This window comes from Lycorma delicatula, chromosome 4 (genome assembly GCF_047948215.1).
Source record: "Lycorma delicatula isolate Av1 chromosome 4, ASM4794821v1, whole genome shotgun sequence".
NCBI lineage: Eukaryota > Metazoa > Arthropoda > Insecta > Hemiptera > Fulgoridae > Lycorma > Lycorma delicatula.
In genome coordinates, this window is record NC_134458.1 from 85,475,443 (window position 1) to 85,494,239 (window position 18,797).

Consider the following 18,797-nt stretch of genomic DNA (forward strand, 5'->3'; position numbering starts at 1 on the left):
AAGGTAGCAGAATGGGCTAGCTTGTGTTAAAATTTGAATGCAATTTTTTTTTATTAAAAAGTGAAAGAGAAAGGTTAAAAAATAAAAAAAATAGTATCCTTTTTGTTCTGAAAATAATATATCTTTAAAAGTTAGTAAAAAAAAGCCAGACATTACATGAATGTCAGTCTAGGGTGGTTTTAGAAACAAAATCAGTAATCTATACTCAAATATTTTAAGTTTCAATAATATATAAAATAGTGTTACCACAGAAATTAAATAATTTTATAGATCAATAATTACTTATTTAAAATTAAAAAGATATTAATTTTGGATAAAAATTTCTGACCATAACCATAAGACATATATCAAAGATTGTTATTATAAATTACAAAATAGAAAAAGATTTATTATATATATACTAACCCTTGAGCAGCATACATTGATGCAGCAGCTGCAGCTGCTACTGCCGCCCCTGGCGGGTACATCTGTAACAAAAACAGATTCATTAGTTTTTAAATAGCTTATAACAGTTCCTTTATTGTAAACTCATAATTAAAATTAATAAAACAAGACAAAAACTAAATATATATTCTTATCAGTATTTCAACAAGCCTCCTCTATGAATCATGAGACCTTGCCGTTGGTGAGGGAGCTTGAGTGCTCAGGGATACAGAGTAGCTGGACCGAAGGTGCAACCATATCGGAGAGGTATCTGTTGAGAGCCAGACTAAGGAATGATTCCTGAAAGAGGGCAGCAGCTCTTTCAGTAGTTGTTAGGGGCAGGAGTCACAATGACTTAAATGGCTGTATCAACATCACTCAGTCCTCTGAGTACTGCGCAGCTGAAAGCAATGGAAAACTACAGCTGCTTTTTTTCCAAGAAAATGTGGCTCTCTGCATTTTCACATAGCAATAATGGAGGCGCCTTCCTTGGTAAAATATTCCGGAGGTAAAATAGTCCCCCGTTCGGATCTCCGGGTGGGGACTACTAAGGAAGGGGTCACCAGAAAATTAAAAAATAACATTCTACGAGTCGGAGCGTTGAATGTTAGAAGCTTAAAAAAGGTTGGTAGGCTAGAAAATTTAAAAAGGGAAATGGATAGGGTGAATGTGGATATAGTAGGAATTAGTGAGGTTCGGTGGGAAGAGGAAGGCGACTTTTGGTCAGGTGATTTTAGAGTAATTAACTCAGCGTCAAATAATGGGCAGGCAGGAGTAGATTTGTGATGAACAAGAAGATGAACAAGAGGGAGGAGAGTGGAGTATTTCAAAACGCATAGCGATAGAATCATTGTAATAAGGATAAAATCAAAACCTAAACAGACAACGATTGTTAACGTTTATATGCCTACAAGCGCCCATGATGATGATGAGGTAGAGTGTGTATACGAAGAGATTGATGAAGCAATTAAACACGTAAAAGGAGATGAAAATTTAATAATAGTTGGAGATTGGAATGCAAGCATTGGAAAAGGCAAGGAAGGAAATATAGTGGGTGAATACGGGCTGGGCAGAAGGAATGAAAGAGGGGACCGACTTAGAGTTTTGCACGAAGTATAATTTAGTAATTGCCAACACCCAATTTAAAAATCATAATAGAAGAATATACACTTGGAAAAAGCCAGGCGATACTGCAAGGTATCAGATAGATTATATCATGGTTAAGCAAAGATTTAGAAATCAACTCGTTGACTGCAAAACTTACCCTGGAGCAGACATTGATAGCGACCATAATTTGGTGATAATGAAATGTAGATTGGAGTTTAAAAACCTGAAGAAAAGTTGTCAGATGAATCGGTGGAATTTAGAGAAGCTTGATGAAGAGAAGGTAAAGAAGATTTTTGAGGAGGACATCGCAAGAGGTCTGAGTAAAAAAGATAAGGTAGAAAATGTAGAAGAAGAATGGGAGAATGTTAAAAAGGAAATTCTTAAATCAGCAGAAGCAAACTTAGGCGGAATAAAGAGAACTGGTAGAAAACCTTGGGTTTCAGACGATATATTGCAGCTGATGGATGAACGTAGAAAATATAAGAATGCTAATGATGAAGAAAGTAAAAGGAACTATCGGCAATTAAGAAATGCTATAAATAGGAAGTGCAAACTGGCGAAAGAAGAGTGGATTAAAGAAAAGTGTTCAGAAGTGGAAAGAGAAATGAACATTGGTAAAATAGACGGAGCATACAGGAAAGTTAAGGAAAATTTTGGGGTACATAAATTAAAATCTAATAATGTGTTAAACAAAGATGGTACACCAATATATAATACGAAAGGTAAAGTCGATAGATGGGTGGAATATATTGAAGAGTTATACGGAGGAAATGAATTAGAAAATGGTTTTATAGAGGAAGAAGAGGAAGTTGAGGAGGATGAAATGGGAGAAACAATACTGAGATCTGAATTTAAGAGAGCATTAAAAGATTTAAATGGCAGAAAGGCTCCTGGAATAGACGGAATACCTGTAGAATTACTGCGCAGTGCAGGTGAGGAAGCGATTGATAGATTATACAAACTGGTGTGTAATATTTATGAAAAAGGGGAATTTCCGTCAGACTTCACAAAAAGTGTTATAGTTATGATACCAAAGAAAGCAGGGGCAGATAAATGTGGAGAATATAGAACAATTAGTTTAACTAGTCATGCATCAAAAATCTTAACTAGAATTTTATACAGAAGAATTGAGAGGAGAGTGGAAGAAGTGTTAGGAGAAGACCAATTTGGTTTCAGGAAAAGTATAGGGACAAGGGAAGCAATTTTAGGCCTCAGATTAATAGTAGAAGGAAGATTAAAGAAAAACAAACCAACATACTTGGCGTTTATAGACCTAGAAAAGGCTTTCGATAACGTAGATTGGAATATAATGTTCAGCATTTTAAAAAATTAGGGTTCAAATACAGAGATAGAAGAACAATTGCTAACATGTACAGGAACCAAACAGCAACAATAACAATTGAAAGAATCAATAAACATAAGAAAGAAGCCCTAATAAGAAAGGGAGTCCGACAAGGATGTTCCCTATCTCCGTTACTTTTTAATCTTTACATGGAACTAGCAGTTAATGATGTTAAAGAACAATTTAGATTCGGAGTAACAGTACAAGGTGAAAAGATAAAGATGCTACGATTTGCTGATGATATAGTAATTCTAGCCGAGAGTAAAAAGGATTTAGAAGAAACAATGAACGGCATAGATGAAGTCCTACGCAAGAACTATTGCATGAAAATAAACAAGAACAAAACAAAAGTAATGAAATGTAGTAGAAGTAACAAAGTTGGACCTCTGAATGTGAAAATAGGAGGAGAAAAGATTATGGAGGTAGAAGAATTTTGTTATTTGGGAAGTAAAATTACTAAAGATGGACGAAGCAGGAGCGATATAAAATGCCGAATAGCACAAGCGAAACGAGCCTTCAGTAAGAAATATAATTTGTTTACATCAAAAATGAATTTAAATGTCAGGAAAAGATTTTTGAAAGTGTATGTTTGGAGTGTCGCTTTATATGGAAGTGAAACTTGGACAATCGGAGTATCTGAGAAGAAAAGATTAGAAGCTTTTGAAATGTGGTGCTATAGGAGAATGTTAAAAATCAGATGGGCGGATAAAGTGACAAATGAAGAGGTATTGCGGCAAATAGATGAAGAAAGAAGCATTTGGAAAAATATAGTTAAAAGAAGAGACAGACTTATAGGCCACATACTAAGGCATCCTGGAATAGTCGCTTTAATATTGGAAGGACAGGTAGAAGGGAAAAATTGTGTAGGCAGGCCACGTTTGGAGTATGTAAAACAAATTGTTGGGGATGTAGGATGTAGAGGGTATACTGAAATGAAACGACTAGCACTAGATAGGGAATCTTGGAGAGCTGCATCAAACCAGTCAAATGACTGAAGACAAAAAAAAAAAAAAATTTGAACAAGTTTGTTCTGGTTTGAAAGAAAACCACTGTTGCAGAAGTAGACTGCATTTTAGGAGTGAGACGAGGTTTAACCTGAAAATAATAAGTCCCTCCATTAGTTTAAATGTGCAACAACCCCTGATAACACCACAGACACGTTTGCTACTCTGCTGGCTATCAAACGACGCCAGGCTTCGTGCCACAGATACCCAGGGAAGCTTTGAAACTATTTCCATATTATCTACTCCAGGAAGATTGGATGAAGTTATAAGAAAAGGAAGGTAGAGGAAAGGGACAATCAACCAAGAGGGAACTGGTTCTGACACGAATAGACATAGTCTTGCACAAGTCACAGGGTAACCCTACAATGATTAATGATGAAAACAATATATCGCAATAATAAAATGTTTCATCAGTAGAAGCTAATGCTCGAGGTGATAAAAAAAGGTATCACTTCATACATACATTTATCTACTTGTAAAAATCTTGAATTTGCTAAACCAATCATTTTTATAAACACAAAGCCACTTCAGAATATTTCTTCTTAAAACAATTTATTTATTCTTATAAGTTTTATCATACTCATCACTGCTACCATAATCTCCTTGAAGGAGTAATAGTGTCTCCACCTTTCATCTGCAAGTTTAGGGTTGGGATTTCACTGACTTGGCATTTTTCTCTCGCTATAAAAATTAATCATAAAATAACTTAAATCAGGGATTACCTGTAGGTACTTGAATGAATAAATATTTCAGTTGATTATCATATAACAACAAAACTGTTATAAATTTGTTTCTTATATTAATAAAATCACTACATTCTTAGCCCTGGAAAAAGAGATTGTAGAATCACAAATCTAACACTGACTGAAATCACTCATACTGAAATATTGGTCAAGGAAATAAGTAGAACTGATTAAACGTATCAAATCTTCCCAGTGAAACCAGACTTCTGAACAGAATCAATAAAAACAAGCAGGTCTCATAAAAAATTATTTGTTATTACTATAACCCATTCCAAACTGCTTTTGGAAGTTAGTTAAGAAAATGATCAGTTTTGTAGTAAATAATACTCATGTAAATTTTGATCTGAATGAACAGTTTTATTTAAATACTGAAATCAGAATTTAAGCCTCATGCTTAAAGTAAACTTCCACGAAATGCAGAACTGAAATAAGAATCATATGCGAATTCTGTTCAGAAAATAACCAACATTTTTAATTACATGTCAACTAGATATTTAGTGATGTGCAATTGGAAGCATTGTGTTCTGCATAACCTTTTCTGTAACCACATGTTCTTGGATTGTTGATATCTTGTTTAGTTTTCGTGTAATTATTATTTGAGTGCAACGTGTTAAAGTGTTAGTACTGATTTTTGAAATGTACAATTTTTTGATGCTTGAACTTTGGTCTCAATGTTGTAGCCATAAATCCAGCTTTCATCTTCCATGATGATCCTTTGCATGAATGTTTCACCGTCAATGGCTTGTTCAAGAAGTTGCCAATAAACGTCCACTCCATAGATCAAGATCCTAGCTCCGTTGAAGGTTAAGATGTTAAAAATATTCATTATTTCTTCACCACCAAGGAGGGTGAAGTTGTGAATTAAAGATATTTATTAAGGAAAAAAAGTTTAATCCTTTTACTTTAATGTTATATTTCTGCCACTATGACTAACAAATAAGCCATGATTTTTTTTTTCATCAAAGGTTTGTGTACTTAGTTAACATAGTTACTATTATTCTGTCTTTTGTAATTTTATTTCTTTTTCAGGTTTCTTTAAAGCCTGACTACTTTGTTATTTATAGGATGACGAACAGTGTAGGGATCCAGGGGGCAGAGTCCTCTGGGTAAATGCGAATGGCAACTGAAGTGAGTTCTGCGGGTGTCTAGGGCATCAATCCCCCTGGAAATATGGGAATGGTGAGCTGTGCGGCCCTTGAGCTGCCTCTGGGATTTGCCTGGACCCTGACGTTCCAGCTTCTGGCTAGACAGACCGGCTAGTTAACTAATTCCACATCAATACAGGTTTCCAAATTTACAGACATATAATACTGATAGAATACTATACACAAAAATCATAGCCATTACAGCTATACTTCTCCTTGTCTTCTGTTTATTTACATAACCCACTAACATTGTGCTGAAGCATTATCAAGATACCATGGGTAGTAGCCAACCACCAGTTTCATTAATAAGCCACATTTACTAATGAATTCCATTTAAGTCAAGAGTGTAGATTGCAATACTTAATGTGCAAAGCTTGATCAGAGATCACAGTGGCCTTATCTATGCAGCCAGTGGAGACAAAATACATGCATATATCAGAACTGTGTAAATTCAACAGAGGGAAAAATTCCCTTAGTTCACTTAGGGCGTTCCTATCCATACTGTAAATACAGTTTACCATTTGGTCATTTAAGATTGAGAAGGCCTTTACTTCAGTAATAATATGTACTAACAGCACTTATACTACCAACACTTCTATTAGGAACTACTGAAACACTTGTATCAGATAGTTTGTGTACAGTCAAAGGCAATGTCTTTCTTTTCTTTCTTTTTCCTGTTTAGCCTCCGGTAACTACCGTTTAGATAATTCTTCAGAGGATGAATGAGGATGATATGTATGAGTGTAAATGAAGTGTAGTCTTGTACACTCTCAGTTCGACCATTTCTGAGATGTGTGGTTAATTGAAACCCAACCACTAAAGAACACCGATATCCACGATCTAGTATTCAAGTCCGCGTAAAAATAACTGGCTTTACTAGGACTTGAACGCTGGAACTCGACTTCCAAATCAGCTGATTTGGGAAGACGCGTTTACCACTAGACCAACCCGGTGGGTTCACAAAGGTAATATCTAACATGTTTTGTCCTTTTATTATATACAGATCAATCCATTATATGCAGCTCTATTATGTACCTGACTGTCCTGAAATCAGGCATAATTCTGCATTAACTATGATGGACTGTAAAGTCCAACATTTCTATCTATTACCTAGATGCAGATATTACTTTACTGTCTACAAAATAGCTCATAAATACAAGAATTGTTCATATACTAGTATGACCACCTTCATCAATTCTCTGACATATTTTGACAATTTGCAAGTTTAAAAGTTGAAAAAATTGGATGAGGGAACAATAGGAGAAAAACTAGTTAAGGCAATTAAAAAAAGCAAAAAACAGAATGAAAACTGTGGAGGAAACCTGAATGATAAAAAAAAAGCTGTATTAAGAACAACAGAGGAATATGAAGGCTACTAAACCATGAGTAACAAAAGAAAGTCGAAGAAAGAAAGCAGTATAAGAATAAGACAGGAGAAAATGAAAGAATGTTATATTACAAATTAAAAAATGAGTTAAGGAAGAAAACACAAAAAGATAGGGAAAGGTAGTTGAGAGAAGAATTCAATGATATTCAGGATCTAGAAAAGAAAGGGCAGTATGTGATGTATACAAAGGTGAAATGCATTACACAATAAATTGAAAGGCAATTGTAAACTGAGGATAAGAATGGGAAAATACTACATCAGGAATTTGCAGAGGACCTGTATATGATAATGAGATAAACCTCATTAAAAACTAAACATAGAAAAGGAATAAGAAGAGGTAGGTAAAAAGGATAAAGGGCTATCGATATTAAATTGTAAAGTACAAAAAGCAATTTAAGAAATTACGGATAACAAATTGACTGGATTAAATGAAATTCTCACAGAATTTTGTAAATGCTTAAAGGAGGAAGGATGGAAGAAATAGTTCAACTGTGCAACAGTATATACAATATGGGTGAATGGCCTGAAGATCTTTTGAAAATAGTTATGATGCCAATTCCAAAGAAAACTGATGTCAGAAAGAGTGATACAAAACAATAAGTTTGATAACTCAAGCCACTAAAACAATGTTAAAACACCTAAACCAGATATTGGTAAGAATAACAGAAAAGAATGCAGAAAGATTATTCTCATGAGTTCCCCACGTTACATTATTCTGGATTCTCCAGACTATATTATATTTTTACTATATATAGTCTTACTTTACACTATGTAGTAAAGTCTGAACTTAAAAACTAAGGAAGTGGTTAGCAAAATGTTACGTATGGAGTGTCTTATGTGGAAGTGAAGTATTGAAACAATGATAAAGAGGAAAAGGAACTGGATTGAGAATTTTGAGATGTGAATGTGGAAAAAAATGGATAGATAAAGTGAGGAATGAGGAAGTTATAAACAAGATTAAAGAAGAAAGAGTACTTAAGCAGGAAGTGCACAAAAGAAAAGGAAACCAGTTAGGATATGTGGTTACAGGAAGTGAAATCTTGAGAACTATACTAGAAGAATCAACAAAATGAGAATGGAAGTGAGTAAGAAAAATGAAGTTAATAGATGAGGTCAAGCTTAGAAATTACAAGGGGATGAAGGCAAAGGCTTGGGACAGAAATGGATAGACAGTGATGGTGTAAAGGACCTGCTGAAAGGCAGATCATCAAAAGGTGATGAATTGTGACAGCTCAATCACTACTTCCTCTGATCCACGCAATCATCAAGCTGTGATTACATTCATGTCAACTGTATATCCAACAGAATTACAAAACATATAATGTTTATCTACAGGCAACTTTTCTATTTTCAAAATGTAATTCATTAAGGTGTAGCCGTTGGTGGCATTATTGTCTTTAAAAAATGTAAAAAGCATAGAATATGTAGAAATCTGTTTTTTTTTAGATTCTACCTGCAACATGGTGTATGCTAACAGTCCTTAGTCAAATAAATGGAAATCCAGTAGTCTTCAATTAAAATTACATGACCTATTTGTATTGTAATATTAATAAATAATTCTATATCATCCATTTTTATTTTACTCTTAAGTACTTTGTGCATCTATAGTAGTGAATGGGATATCAGTTTGTTAATGGTCTCTAGGATTTCCTGGGAAAAAAACTAAAACCAGCTACTACACACCAACAACTTGCCTACAATCTAATGGACTCCTTCCGAATCTGTTAAGTTTTGAGACCATTTTATGTTGTTTGTCTCACTGGAAATGAATCAACCCATTTCATCACGTACTACATTCCTCATTCTTTACTGCTATGGCCTTCATACAAGTCATTAATAAGATTCTCATCAGGGTGAAGTACTCACGACAAGACATTTTCTCTGTAACTGACAACGATTTTGTTTTTCCAGAGCATTAATTTTTTTTGTTCTACGTCCAATCAGTCAGTCAGTCATTGTCATATAAAAATTAGTAGAAGTCCATAACATAAACAAAGTAAAATATCAGCACGCAGACAGAAGCAGAAGGACGACTTAAAACAATTCTGCAAGTGAATAATGCACTTGAAAAGCAAAGCTTCAGAAATAGCTACATATAGAATGATTTATATTTACAAAAATCTTCTATTTTAGTAATTTTAAACTTAATATTGGTGATAATAAAATAAAAAGGATAAAACATTCTATTAAAAAAGTCATTGTATATTTATTATTTTACTTTTCTGATAAAATTAACACTATTTAACTATAACTTTAAATTAACACTATAGCGAGTGTTTCAAGGTTTCTAAAATTAACTTTAGATTTTTATTATAATTAAAATTTATTTAAATCCAGTGAAACTTTATGTAACAGACGGTTACCAATAACGGACTTCTCTTAATACCAGACACGTTTAGATTTCCCCAACAGTTTTATAGTAATATTAATGAATAAAAAATACTTCTCAATAATGGATATTCTAAATAATAGACATGGACAATGAATTTGCCTATAAAAACTGTTCAGTCAGTTCTGAAAAACAGACAGCAGGAATAAAAATTGTATTTTTACTTGTATTATTTTATACTCAGTGTGACTAATTTATCTGTTGTGAATTGCATCACTTCCCACCTAGACACTGATGTTATGATTTCAAACATAACATCAGTGTCTAGGCGCAAACATCATCAGTTTGTGCAAGTGTATATTGTACATTGAGCATGTGTAATATTTTTGTTACAGTATAGTACTGTATTTTTTTATTATAATACATTTTCTATACTTTAGAAAAAGTACACAATAATAATGTAAGTGTATGTACACTAACTGTATGTTTCTGTATCCTATAAAAATCATTACAACCATTGCTACTGCAACTTTAATGTTCTAAAACGTCAGGTCTAGTGGTCGACAATTTGACTTTAGTGGTTTTGCAAGGCTCATGCTAATAACATTCTGGTCACCGGAACTTTGATATGTGAGAAAACCATAAAAATCGCTAAGAACTCGAATATATTGAGTTTAAAGCATCAGGGGAATGGTTAGATAAATTCCAAATTAGTCATAACGTTTCAGTTAAAAATGTTTGTGGTGAAATGTCAGGAAGGCTGTAGATGAGAATTTGGTGTCTGAGTGAAAGGTAAAGTTAAATGAAATATGGGCGAGTTATAATGAAAGAAACATTTTTAATTGTGATGAAACTTTTTCCGAGCTTTGCCCAGTAAAACAAAATGTTTGAAAAAGGATAATATACAGGAGAATAGAAATCAAAACAAAGACTGACTGTTACATTGGCTGTGAATAAAATAGATTAAGATTGTATGTATCGATATCTGATTATTTATTTTGATTTTTAGGTTATTTTTTGTACATGTGTTTTGATCAATATTTTTGTAGCATACATTGTGTTTTATTCCATTTTAGTAGATTACAGTATTTTATTCTCTATTTTATTGGTCGATTATAGTACTACAGATTATTTTTTTTTATTAAAGCATGAACAAAGAGGACAATGTTTTATTTTAAGAAAAACAATGAAAAAAAACTTAAATTTTTACTAAGTTGTTTTAATTAGGAACAAATTTAAAAAAAATTTAATTTAGATGAAATAAATATGCAATACGGTTGTTCTATTCAGTGTTTTTTTTTTTCTGAACAATAACCGAACATAATACATTATTTGCATTTTTCTGAACAGACTCCTCTAAATAACAGATAGTTGTTCCCAAGCCGTGTCCGATATTGGGAAGTTTTACTGTACATCTGTTTAATGACTAATGTCTTCATGATATCATTTACAGTAAAAATATTTGACATTGACAAAATAATTTGTAATAATTTTTGGAAATGTGTACTTTTAGCTTGACGTCAACAAAGGCAAATTACTACTTAATAACTTGAAAATCATACTTCCTCTTTAAAATATTTATATATTTAATAAACCGAATCTAAAAGAATGGGGTGTTGTTATTAGCTTAATACCAATTTTTTCTGTTTTATTAAGCTAATTGATTTCTGCAGATAACTGAAATCTTATGGAAATGGTGGGTGCAGTTACATGCTGTTGGAATTTATGAAATTAAAATATTTCAAGTGGCATTAAATGCTACAATCATTAGCTACGATATATTAAACCCTAATTTCACGCTACAAACCTGTATCCAGTCTAAGTTTACTACGATTGGTGGCTGAAAGATTTTAAAATATATAATTTTTATATTATAAGATTTGAGTCACTGTCTCTTCATAACTTTTCACTGCCAACATAATGGCATTATATTAAAAAAAAGTATTTGATTTGCAATGTTTGCAATATGCAATTGGTTATTTCTAAACCATTCAACCATGCAAGACTAACAGAAATTGATTACGATTCCACTTTTGACTATATATGTTAACTTCTTTTAATGAGCAACCACTTACACATAGTCTTCAATTCCAAAGTAAGCATATCGTGCCTTAGTAAGGTAACTTACTGATCATATAATTTCTAACGTCCTTCAGTTTAAAAAAATTTTTAATTTTCTGGGGGGTTCTTTCTTATTTTGTGAAAGAAAAAAAACATGGTTGGTAGTAGTTTTTAATAGTCAAATAAGCTATAACATTAAATATACTTGTGCATACAGGTCAAAAGAACTTCAGAGAGAATAATCTAATATACAGTATTGTATAAAAAAATTAAAAAAAAACTGGAACAATTTCTTATAATAAAAAATTGACTACAACATCTCAAACATTGCTGGTCAAATGATTTCCTGTCCTAACAATGTATGAAACTTGTTTTAGATATCTTCCTTTTGTTTAGTATATGTAAATTTATTTTTTTATGAATTTCTTCAGCTATTGCATTCTTTTTTCTAATTACATCACAATAATTTTATTTTTATTTATTCATTAGCCATGGTGTATAAGCTTTAGAGTTGGCATTATCAGACAATATTTTTGTTTCAACAGTTTCATAAAAGAATACAGTATGTCTAAGAAATCTAATATAATTTAAATAAGGGAGAATGGTCCTTTGCAAGGCTGTAACTACTCTAATCATAGCCAATCCCCTCTTTGTGGATAGATTACACTGTTCTATAATTCCTTTCCACATCTATCTCTTCCTGGGCACTAAAGGCTCAAATACACATTGCATAATCTAGAATGAATAAGATTATGATATTAAGAATGGAATTGGATCCTTATCAAGGTAACCCAAAATATATAACCCAAATTTCTGATAAATTGACTATCCTCCAACTTGCCTCTCCATAAATTTATATTTCCTTCCCTGGGTACCATGGAAACCGGGGCAAGCTGCGACATTAAATCCATCTGCAGCACCATACACACTATCAGGTAGGAGTATTGTTGTCTGGCTGATGGCTAGTTCTTTTCCAATCCAGCAGTTATACAAAAAAAAAACAAGTGGGCGATGTGCTTTTAGGTACATACAATCAAGCTTCTTAAATTTATTGTGGACTCTATTATTCATGATAATAGAATAAAACTGACTTTTGATGAATTGTCTTCAGAGTTAAGATAGGATATTAAAAATGTTTTTAATTATACTTTGTTTAGAAAAAGTAAATCATAAAAGTTTTCTAAACAAAAGAAACCTTGTTTTAATATGTACGCAAATTTAAAAATTTATTAAAAAATACAAATTAATCTTCTTAATAAAAAAAAACATATACAGCTGAAAATTTAATAAATAAGTGAGACATGGTTTATCTGTAATTAATTTTTTTAAATATACTAAATCCCACAGGAAGGTCATATGGTATATCTACCTGTGTAGTTTTAACTCTACAGAGTTAAAGAGTATTTTAAAAGACTGTAATATTAAGTATGATATGTAATGACAGGTTAGTAAATACCAAAAAATCAATATGTTTACAAGTAAAACACCTAAATTTTATATAAATGCAAATTATAATACAACAGATTATAATATTATAAATTATGCAATATTACAGAAATTTATAATGAATGACAATATTTATTACAAATAAAAAATATTGCTTCTCTAGAGCAGATAAAAAACAATTACTTATTTTTATACACCCACGCGCGCAATGTTTAACTGGAAATGACACAATTGTAAAATAAAATTTACTTGGATAATAATTTTTTTTATTAATGACAATACAATAGATTTGAAAAAATATTATTTTCAAAGTTGGCAAAAAAATAATAACAGCTGATCAATCAACAATGGACATAACTGTAATATTGTTAAAGTCATTCTGTAAGGTACATTCTGTTGGGTACTATGAACTGTGCTGTCATTAGCTAAGTTTTTATGTGAATTTTAGTTTGAATAATTTGAATCGGTTTGTCATTGAAGTAATGCCATACTTATTTACATACAACAGAGGAATACACTGATATGGTATTCATTTTACGTGTGTGTAATGGTAATGCTAAAGCTGCTGCATTAGAATATGAATTACGTTTTCTGAAACATAGGATTCCAGATCCCAAAACAATTAGCGTGACTTTTCACAATCTTCGGTTAACAATCTTCTTGTATTTGTACCTATTACAAGTGATCTGTCCAATACTATGCTGTTATTGATGAAATTACTATTGGTACAATTAAGCGCAGTCCAGGTGTCAGTAAACGATGTCTTTCTAAGCAAATCAAAGTTTTGCATTCGATGGTTTGGAGGACACTTAAACAAAACAAGTTTTTATCCTGATCATAAATAGCTAGTTAAACATATACATCCAGGAGGCAGTCTGCTTTGTTTGGAGTTCTTCAACTAGTGGAATAATACAAACTGACAACTCTACAAGTAGATTTTGTTTACCGACAAGGCAAATTCACTCAAAATGATGTCAACAACTTACGCAATGAGCATACATGGGCAAGAAGTAAATCCTCATAAAACGGTGGATTTTCAACACCGATTTAGCATCAATGCATGGTTCAGCCTACTACACAATCAGCTATTTTGACCGTTCATATTACCTGCCCACTAAAATGTGGAGGTCTACTTGCAATTCTTCTTGAAGAATTGCAAGTAGCTGCAACTGCTTGAAAATGTTCCTCTAGCACCGAGACACAAAGTACACTTCCAGCACGATGGCGCGCCTCCCCACTTCTCTTGTGCAGTTTCTATTCAGTTAAATCATGGAGGTCCACATTGCTGGCTACCAGATTTGCCAGATCTAACACCTTTAGATTTTTGCGTCTGAAGATGGATGAAAAATATTATAAGCAAAACAAAAATACATTCTCATGAGGAATCGTCCGCATTATGAATGTGACTGAGCAACTAAAGACCCTGAAGAACTAAAAAGAGCAACAAAAGCAGTGTGGAAGCATGCCAAAAAATTTGTTGAAAATGGCGGCTCATTTTTTATCATTATAAACTGGTATGTATAATGAACTTTGGTCTAGTCTACTGGTTCTAAGTAAAATTCTAATTCTTCTAACCTTTCTTTGTTTTATTCAACTCACCTTACACAATTCTATTCAAAATTAAATTCTCTACAAGTTTTGTTTAAACATTTTATGTGTTTATTAAAGTTATTGTATGTTGAACATAAAAAACAGTTTTTTTACTCCAACTTTATTGGATTTCACCTCAGACTTCTCAATACCTACTGCTGACACAGTTCTGGGACCTATTTTATTTGATTTTTCAGGTCAAATACCATAAGAAATCATGAATTCTGCCCCTTAATAAACATTCTAAAAATTTTACTAGCCATTAACTTACAAACAAAGTATTTTAGAACATATGTTTATTTTATTTTATATTTAGTGATTTAATAATTCATATCTACTAAGGCCATAAGGGGAGAGGGCAATATACTGACACAATGAAAACTACACAGAGCATTATGTAACTTCCAAGTTCATTAAATGTTTTGACCGTTGTAAAAATATCATCACTTCTTATTCTTTTAATTTCAGATTCTATTCTCAAATATGGTTCTAGTAAACAATTATCAATTATTTAGTTATAAGGGGTAGAGTTTATCATCTTGCCTAAGACCACTTTAACACCTCATTTTATTGAATTAAAATACTTTTCCAAGCATCACGATTTAGAATTGCAATGTTTTCTAATTAAATCAAAATAAATTGTTTTCAATTTTAATAAGAACAGTTGTACAGAAAAGAAGAGGTATACTAGTAAAAATATTTGAGAGGAAAACCAACAGTCCAACGGGCTGAAGTTAACTATCCCTCATTATAAAAATACACAAGATTCAAATGAACTGTGTGAGCATGCAAACTTTTTCTAATTTAAAAAAAACAAAGCAGCAAATAAAATTAATGTCACACAATCATAGTATGCACTATAATTTTAGAGTACACATAGCATAGATATTTTATTAAGGAAATTATTACAAGAAACATGCTACACTGCAATTTAAAATATTTTTGTATTTCTAGTTGTAATTTAAAGACTAGTATAAAAAAAGGTAACCAAGTTAAATACATAACCCATCAATTGTTATTTTAATTTGGCTATATAACTATGTAATCGCTAAAAATTTGGTATTTACAAAACAACTTGCATTATGACTATTTTACTTTAATTACCTTGGTAAAATAAAAAGGAAATAAATTACCAGATAATTTAAAACTGAATATATTTTACAAATTAAACTCCATTTATTTAATTTGTGATATTCATACATTCCAATTAATTGTTGTTAATTCTTTGATTACAATAATAAATATCAATAATTTTATGCAATGTTACGATGGCATTATGTGTTACAATGAAATGATAATCTAAAAAATGAAGGAAAACAGCCTCTTAAGTAAGACATTCACTATCACAATCACTAACAGACAATCAGTAACAATCACTATCTTGAAGAAGCCACATAAAATTCTAAAAATATTATGTAGTAAAAATCCTTGTAATAATATTTTTTGCAGTCATTAATATTCATGGTGAATATGTTAGTAATACTGAAGACAGTAGGTAATAAAATAACATGGGAACAATCCGTACGTTAATTTCATCTTATCTAGTAATGTATTAGTTCCTACGGATTTTCATACTAAATATGTTTATAATAAAACAAAATTGTAAAAAAAATAACTATTTACCTTGATTCTTCACACTGGAAGAATAAAATGTTATCTAGTCTGGATTTTATAACTAAAAAATTAATTAAAAAATGAAACTACCAGTAATCTAAAACAATTAAGACAATATATACTGATTAAGTTGTAAGAGAGAGGCAACCAAAATAACATGACTGATCTTATCTCATTAACTAGCATATTAAATGCAAGGCACTAAAAGATGATTTAAACTCAACGTAAGACCCAGCTCCTAAGTCTCAATCAAACTATTTTTAGTTCTTTAGTACAACACTGTTAAAAAATAATACACTAAAACCTAACCACCAATTAGCCCCAAATTCATCAGAATTTAAATCAAGACAGGTAAAATTTTCCAAACTGAGGATGGTAACTATCGAAGTGTAGAGCACTTTCTTCTACTTCAAATGTTTTTTTTTTGCAATATTTGCCTTCAGCTTGTTAAGTAGTGATGCGTAATACTGTCCCATTATTGTTTTACCTTTTTGAAGATAACTGATAAACAAGATTCTGTTACTATCACAAAAAACAGTTGCCACAACTTCCCAGCCAATGGTGCAGGTCTGCACATTTTTCGGAGCAGTTTCACCCTTTGCAGTCCACTGTTTTGACAGTTGTTTCATCTAAGGAATGTAGTAGGGATCCACATTTCATCTACAGTTATAAATTGAAGCAAAAACTCTGACTTGTTTTGCAAGCCCCTGCTCGCAAATGAAATGTTAATTCGAATGCGTTTTTGGTCCAAAGTAAGCAAACGCGGCACCCAACACACAAACAGCTTATGCATATCCAATTCTTCAATTAATATATGACAAACACGTTCTTTCGATATGCCCATAGACTCTGCTATCTCTCTAACCTTAATTCATCGGTTGTCCAGCACCATTTGGTGAACTTTTTTGTATCAGTGGTGGTTGCAGTTTTTGGCCGTCCTGAACATTCTTCAACCAAGCTGTACAACAATATTTAAATTCAGCTGCCCGTCTTTTCATGTGACAAATGATGTGACAGAGTCCCAGTAAACAGTATCCAACTCAATTTTAATTAAGGCATACTGCCTTTCAAATGACAATATTTAGTCATGGCATGATATTCAATTTTTTTCATTTTCACAGAAACACTCATAATGACTTATTCAAATGATTGTCAAACAACTGAGTGTCCAAAATGGTTGAAATTTTAGTGAGTACCTTTTAACACATGCATGAATACATTCCCTAAATTTTGTTGACAAGTTCTGCCATCTTCATGTTGAGGCTCAAAACTTTTCAGACAACCCTCATAAATAAAATTTCAAAATATAGATGAAAAATAATCTAAACTAAAAATGTACTTTGATCAAAGAATAAAACCAATATTTATAATAATTTATGAATACATTTTTACGTATAATGCATTCTGATAACATTAAAATCAAAGCTTATCAGTATAAAGCTACTATTATTCTTTTCAAAACAACTGCAACGAATAACAAACAGAAAAACATATCACTGAGATCCACAAACTTTAACTTAAAAAAACCCTCAAATTTTAACTATAAATCTTCTTATAAATAAACATGAGTTACCTTTTACAAAAATGAAAAATCAAGGAAATAGGCAAAAAAGAGTTTACTCCTTTCAACAAGATATTAAAAAATGTAAGTAAGGATGAATTAATAATGGATAACAGTAATGAAACAATAATAATACACCAATATAAATTATCAGGCAAAATAGCACAATAAACATAATTAAAATTTAAATAAGTTTGTACAATGAATAAGTATAAGTAAAGTAAATTTAGGTTGCACATAAATATCATTCCTCTGAAACTTGAATTAATTTTTATATTTAAACTGTTTTAAGAACAAATATCAGACTTAAATCTTTATTATGTAAAAGAAAATATTTAGGTGTAACCTCCTCTGGTTGTTAACAACTAATGTTAAGTTATTTTGACAGCTGTTGTAATTTTTTTGAAATAATCTTGTGATTATATTTTGTTTATTTTCTTTTGTAATGGAAATGCAGGAAATAAGAAATTCTGTTTCTTTGCTAATTGCATACCATTTCATTTAATGAATCTAGATTCACTTTCATGAAGTATGAATGTATAGTCTTCCAGGAACAGAAGATGAAAAATTGTATTTCAGATGTGTTCTAGAAATTACTCTTGAAAGTTCTATCAGAAAATGTGTATTAGAGCAGGCAACTAGTTGTGCAGTTCATGTATACTGTTAATCACAACTGTAAATTTATTACTCTAGTATAAAGAGATGAGACCAGCAGTTACACAGGAGGCAGCTGAATATGGAGACAAAATTCACTTGTCTACATTAATAAAATAGATATATGTGTATATATAATAATATAATATAAATAATTATTTATATAAAGTTTATTGTCTTGAAGACGAGGGTCATGAAAATCAAAAACAAGGGGAAAGTAATAAGATCAATGAAAGTCTGTTTACCAGCTGTAAATGTAACACTGGCAAAATCTTAACACTGTGGATTACCAATGATAAGTTGGAGGGTTAACTTGATACAGATTTTTCTAAATTTTCTAACTATTAATGTGTACACTGTTGCAGGGTGTAAAAGTACAATGAGTTTGAAG

The 18,797-nt window shown here is 31.6% G+C and overlaps 1 protein-coding gene across 4 annotated transcripts in view; it reads right to left on the reverse strand.

Annotated features, from left to right (window-relative positions):
* The window catches only part of LOC142323617 (uncharacterized), an 84,915-nt gene that overhangs the window by 16,822 nt on the left and 49,296 nt on the right, over window positions 1-18,797 (reverse strand). For all 4 annotated transcript variants that reach the window (XM_075363488.1, XM_075363487.1, XM_075363486.1 and 1 more), the window contains exon 4: window positions 406-467. In XM_075363488.1, the coding sequence (XP_075219603.1) occupies window positions 406-467 (62 nt within the window). The remainder of the gene's footprint in view (window positions 1-405; window positions 468-18,797) is intronic.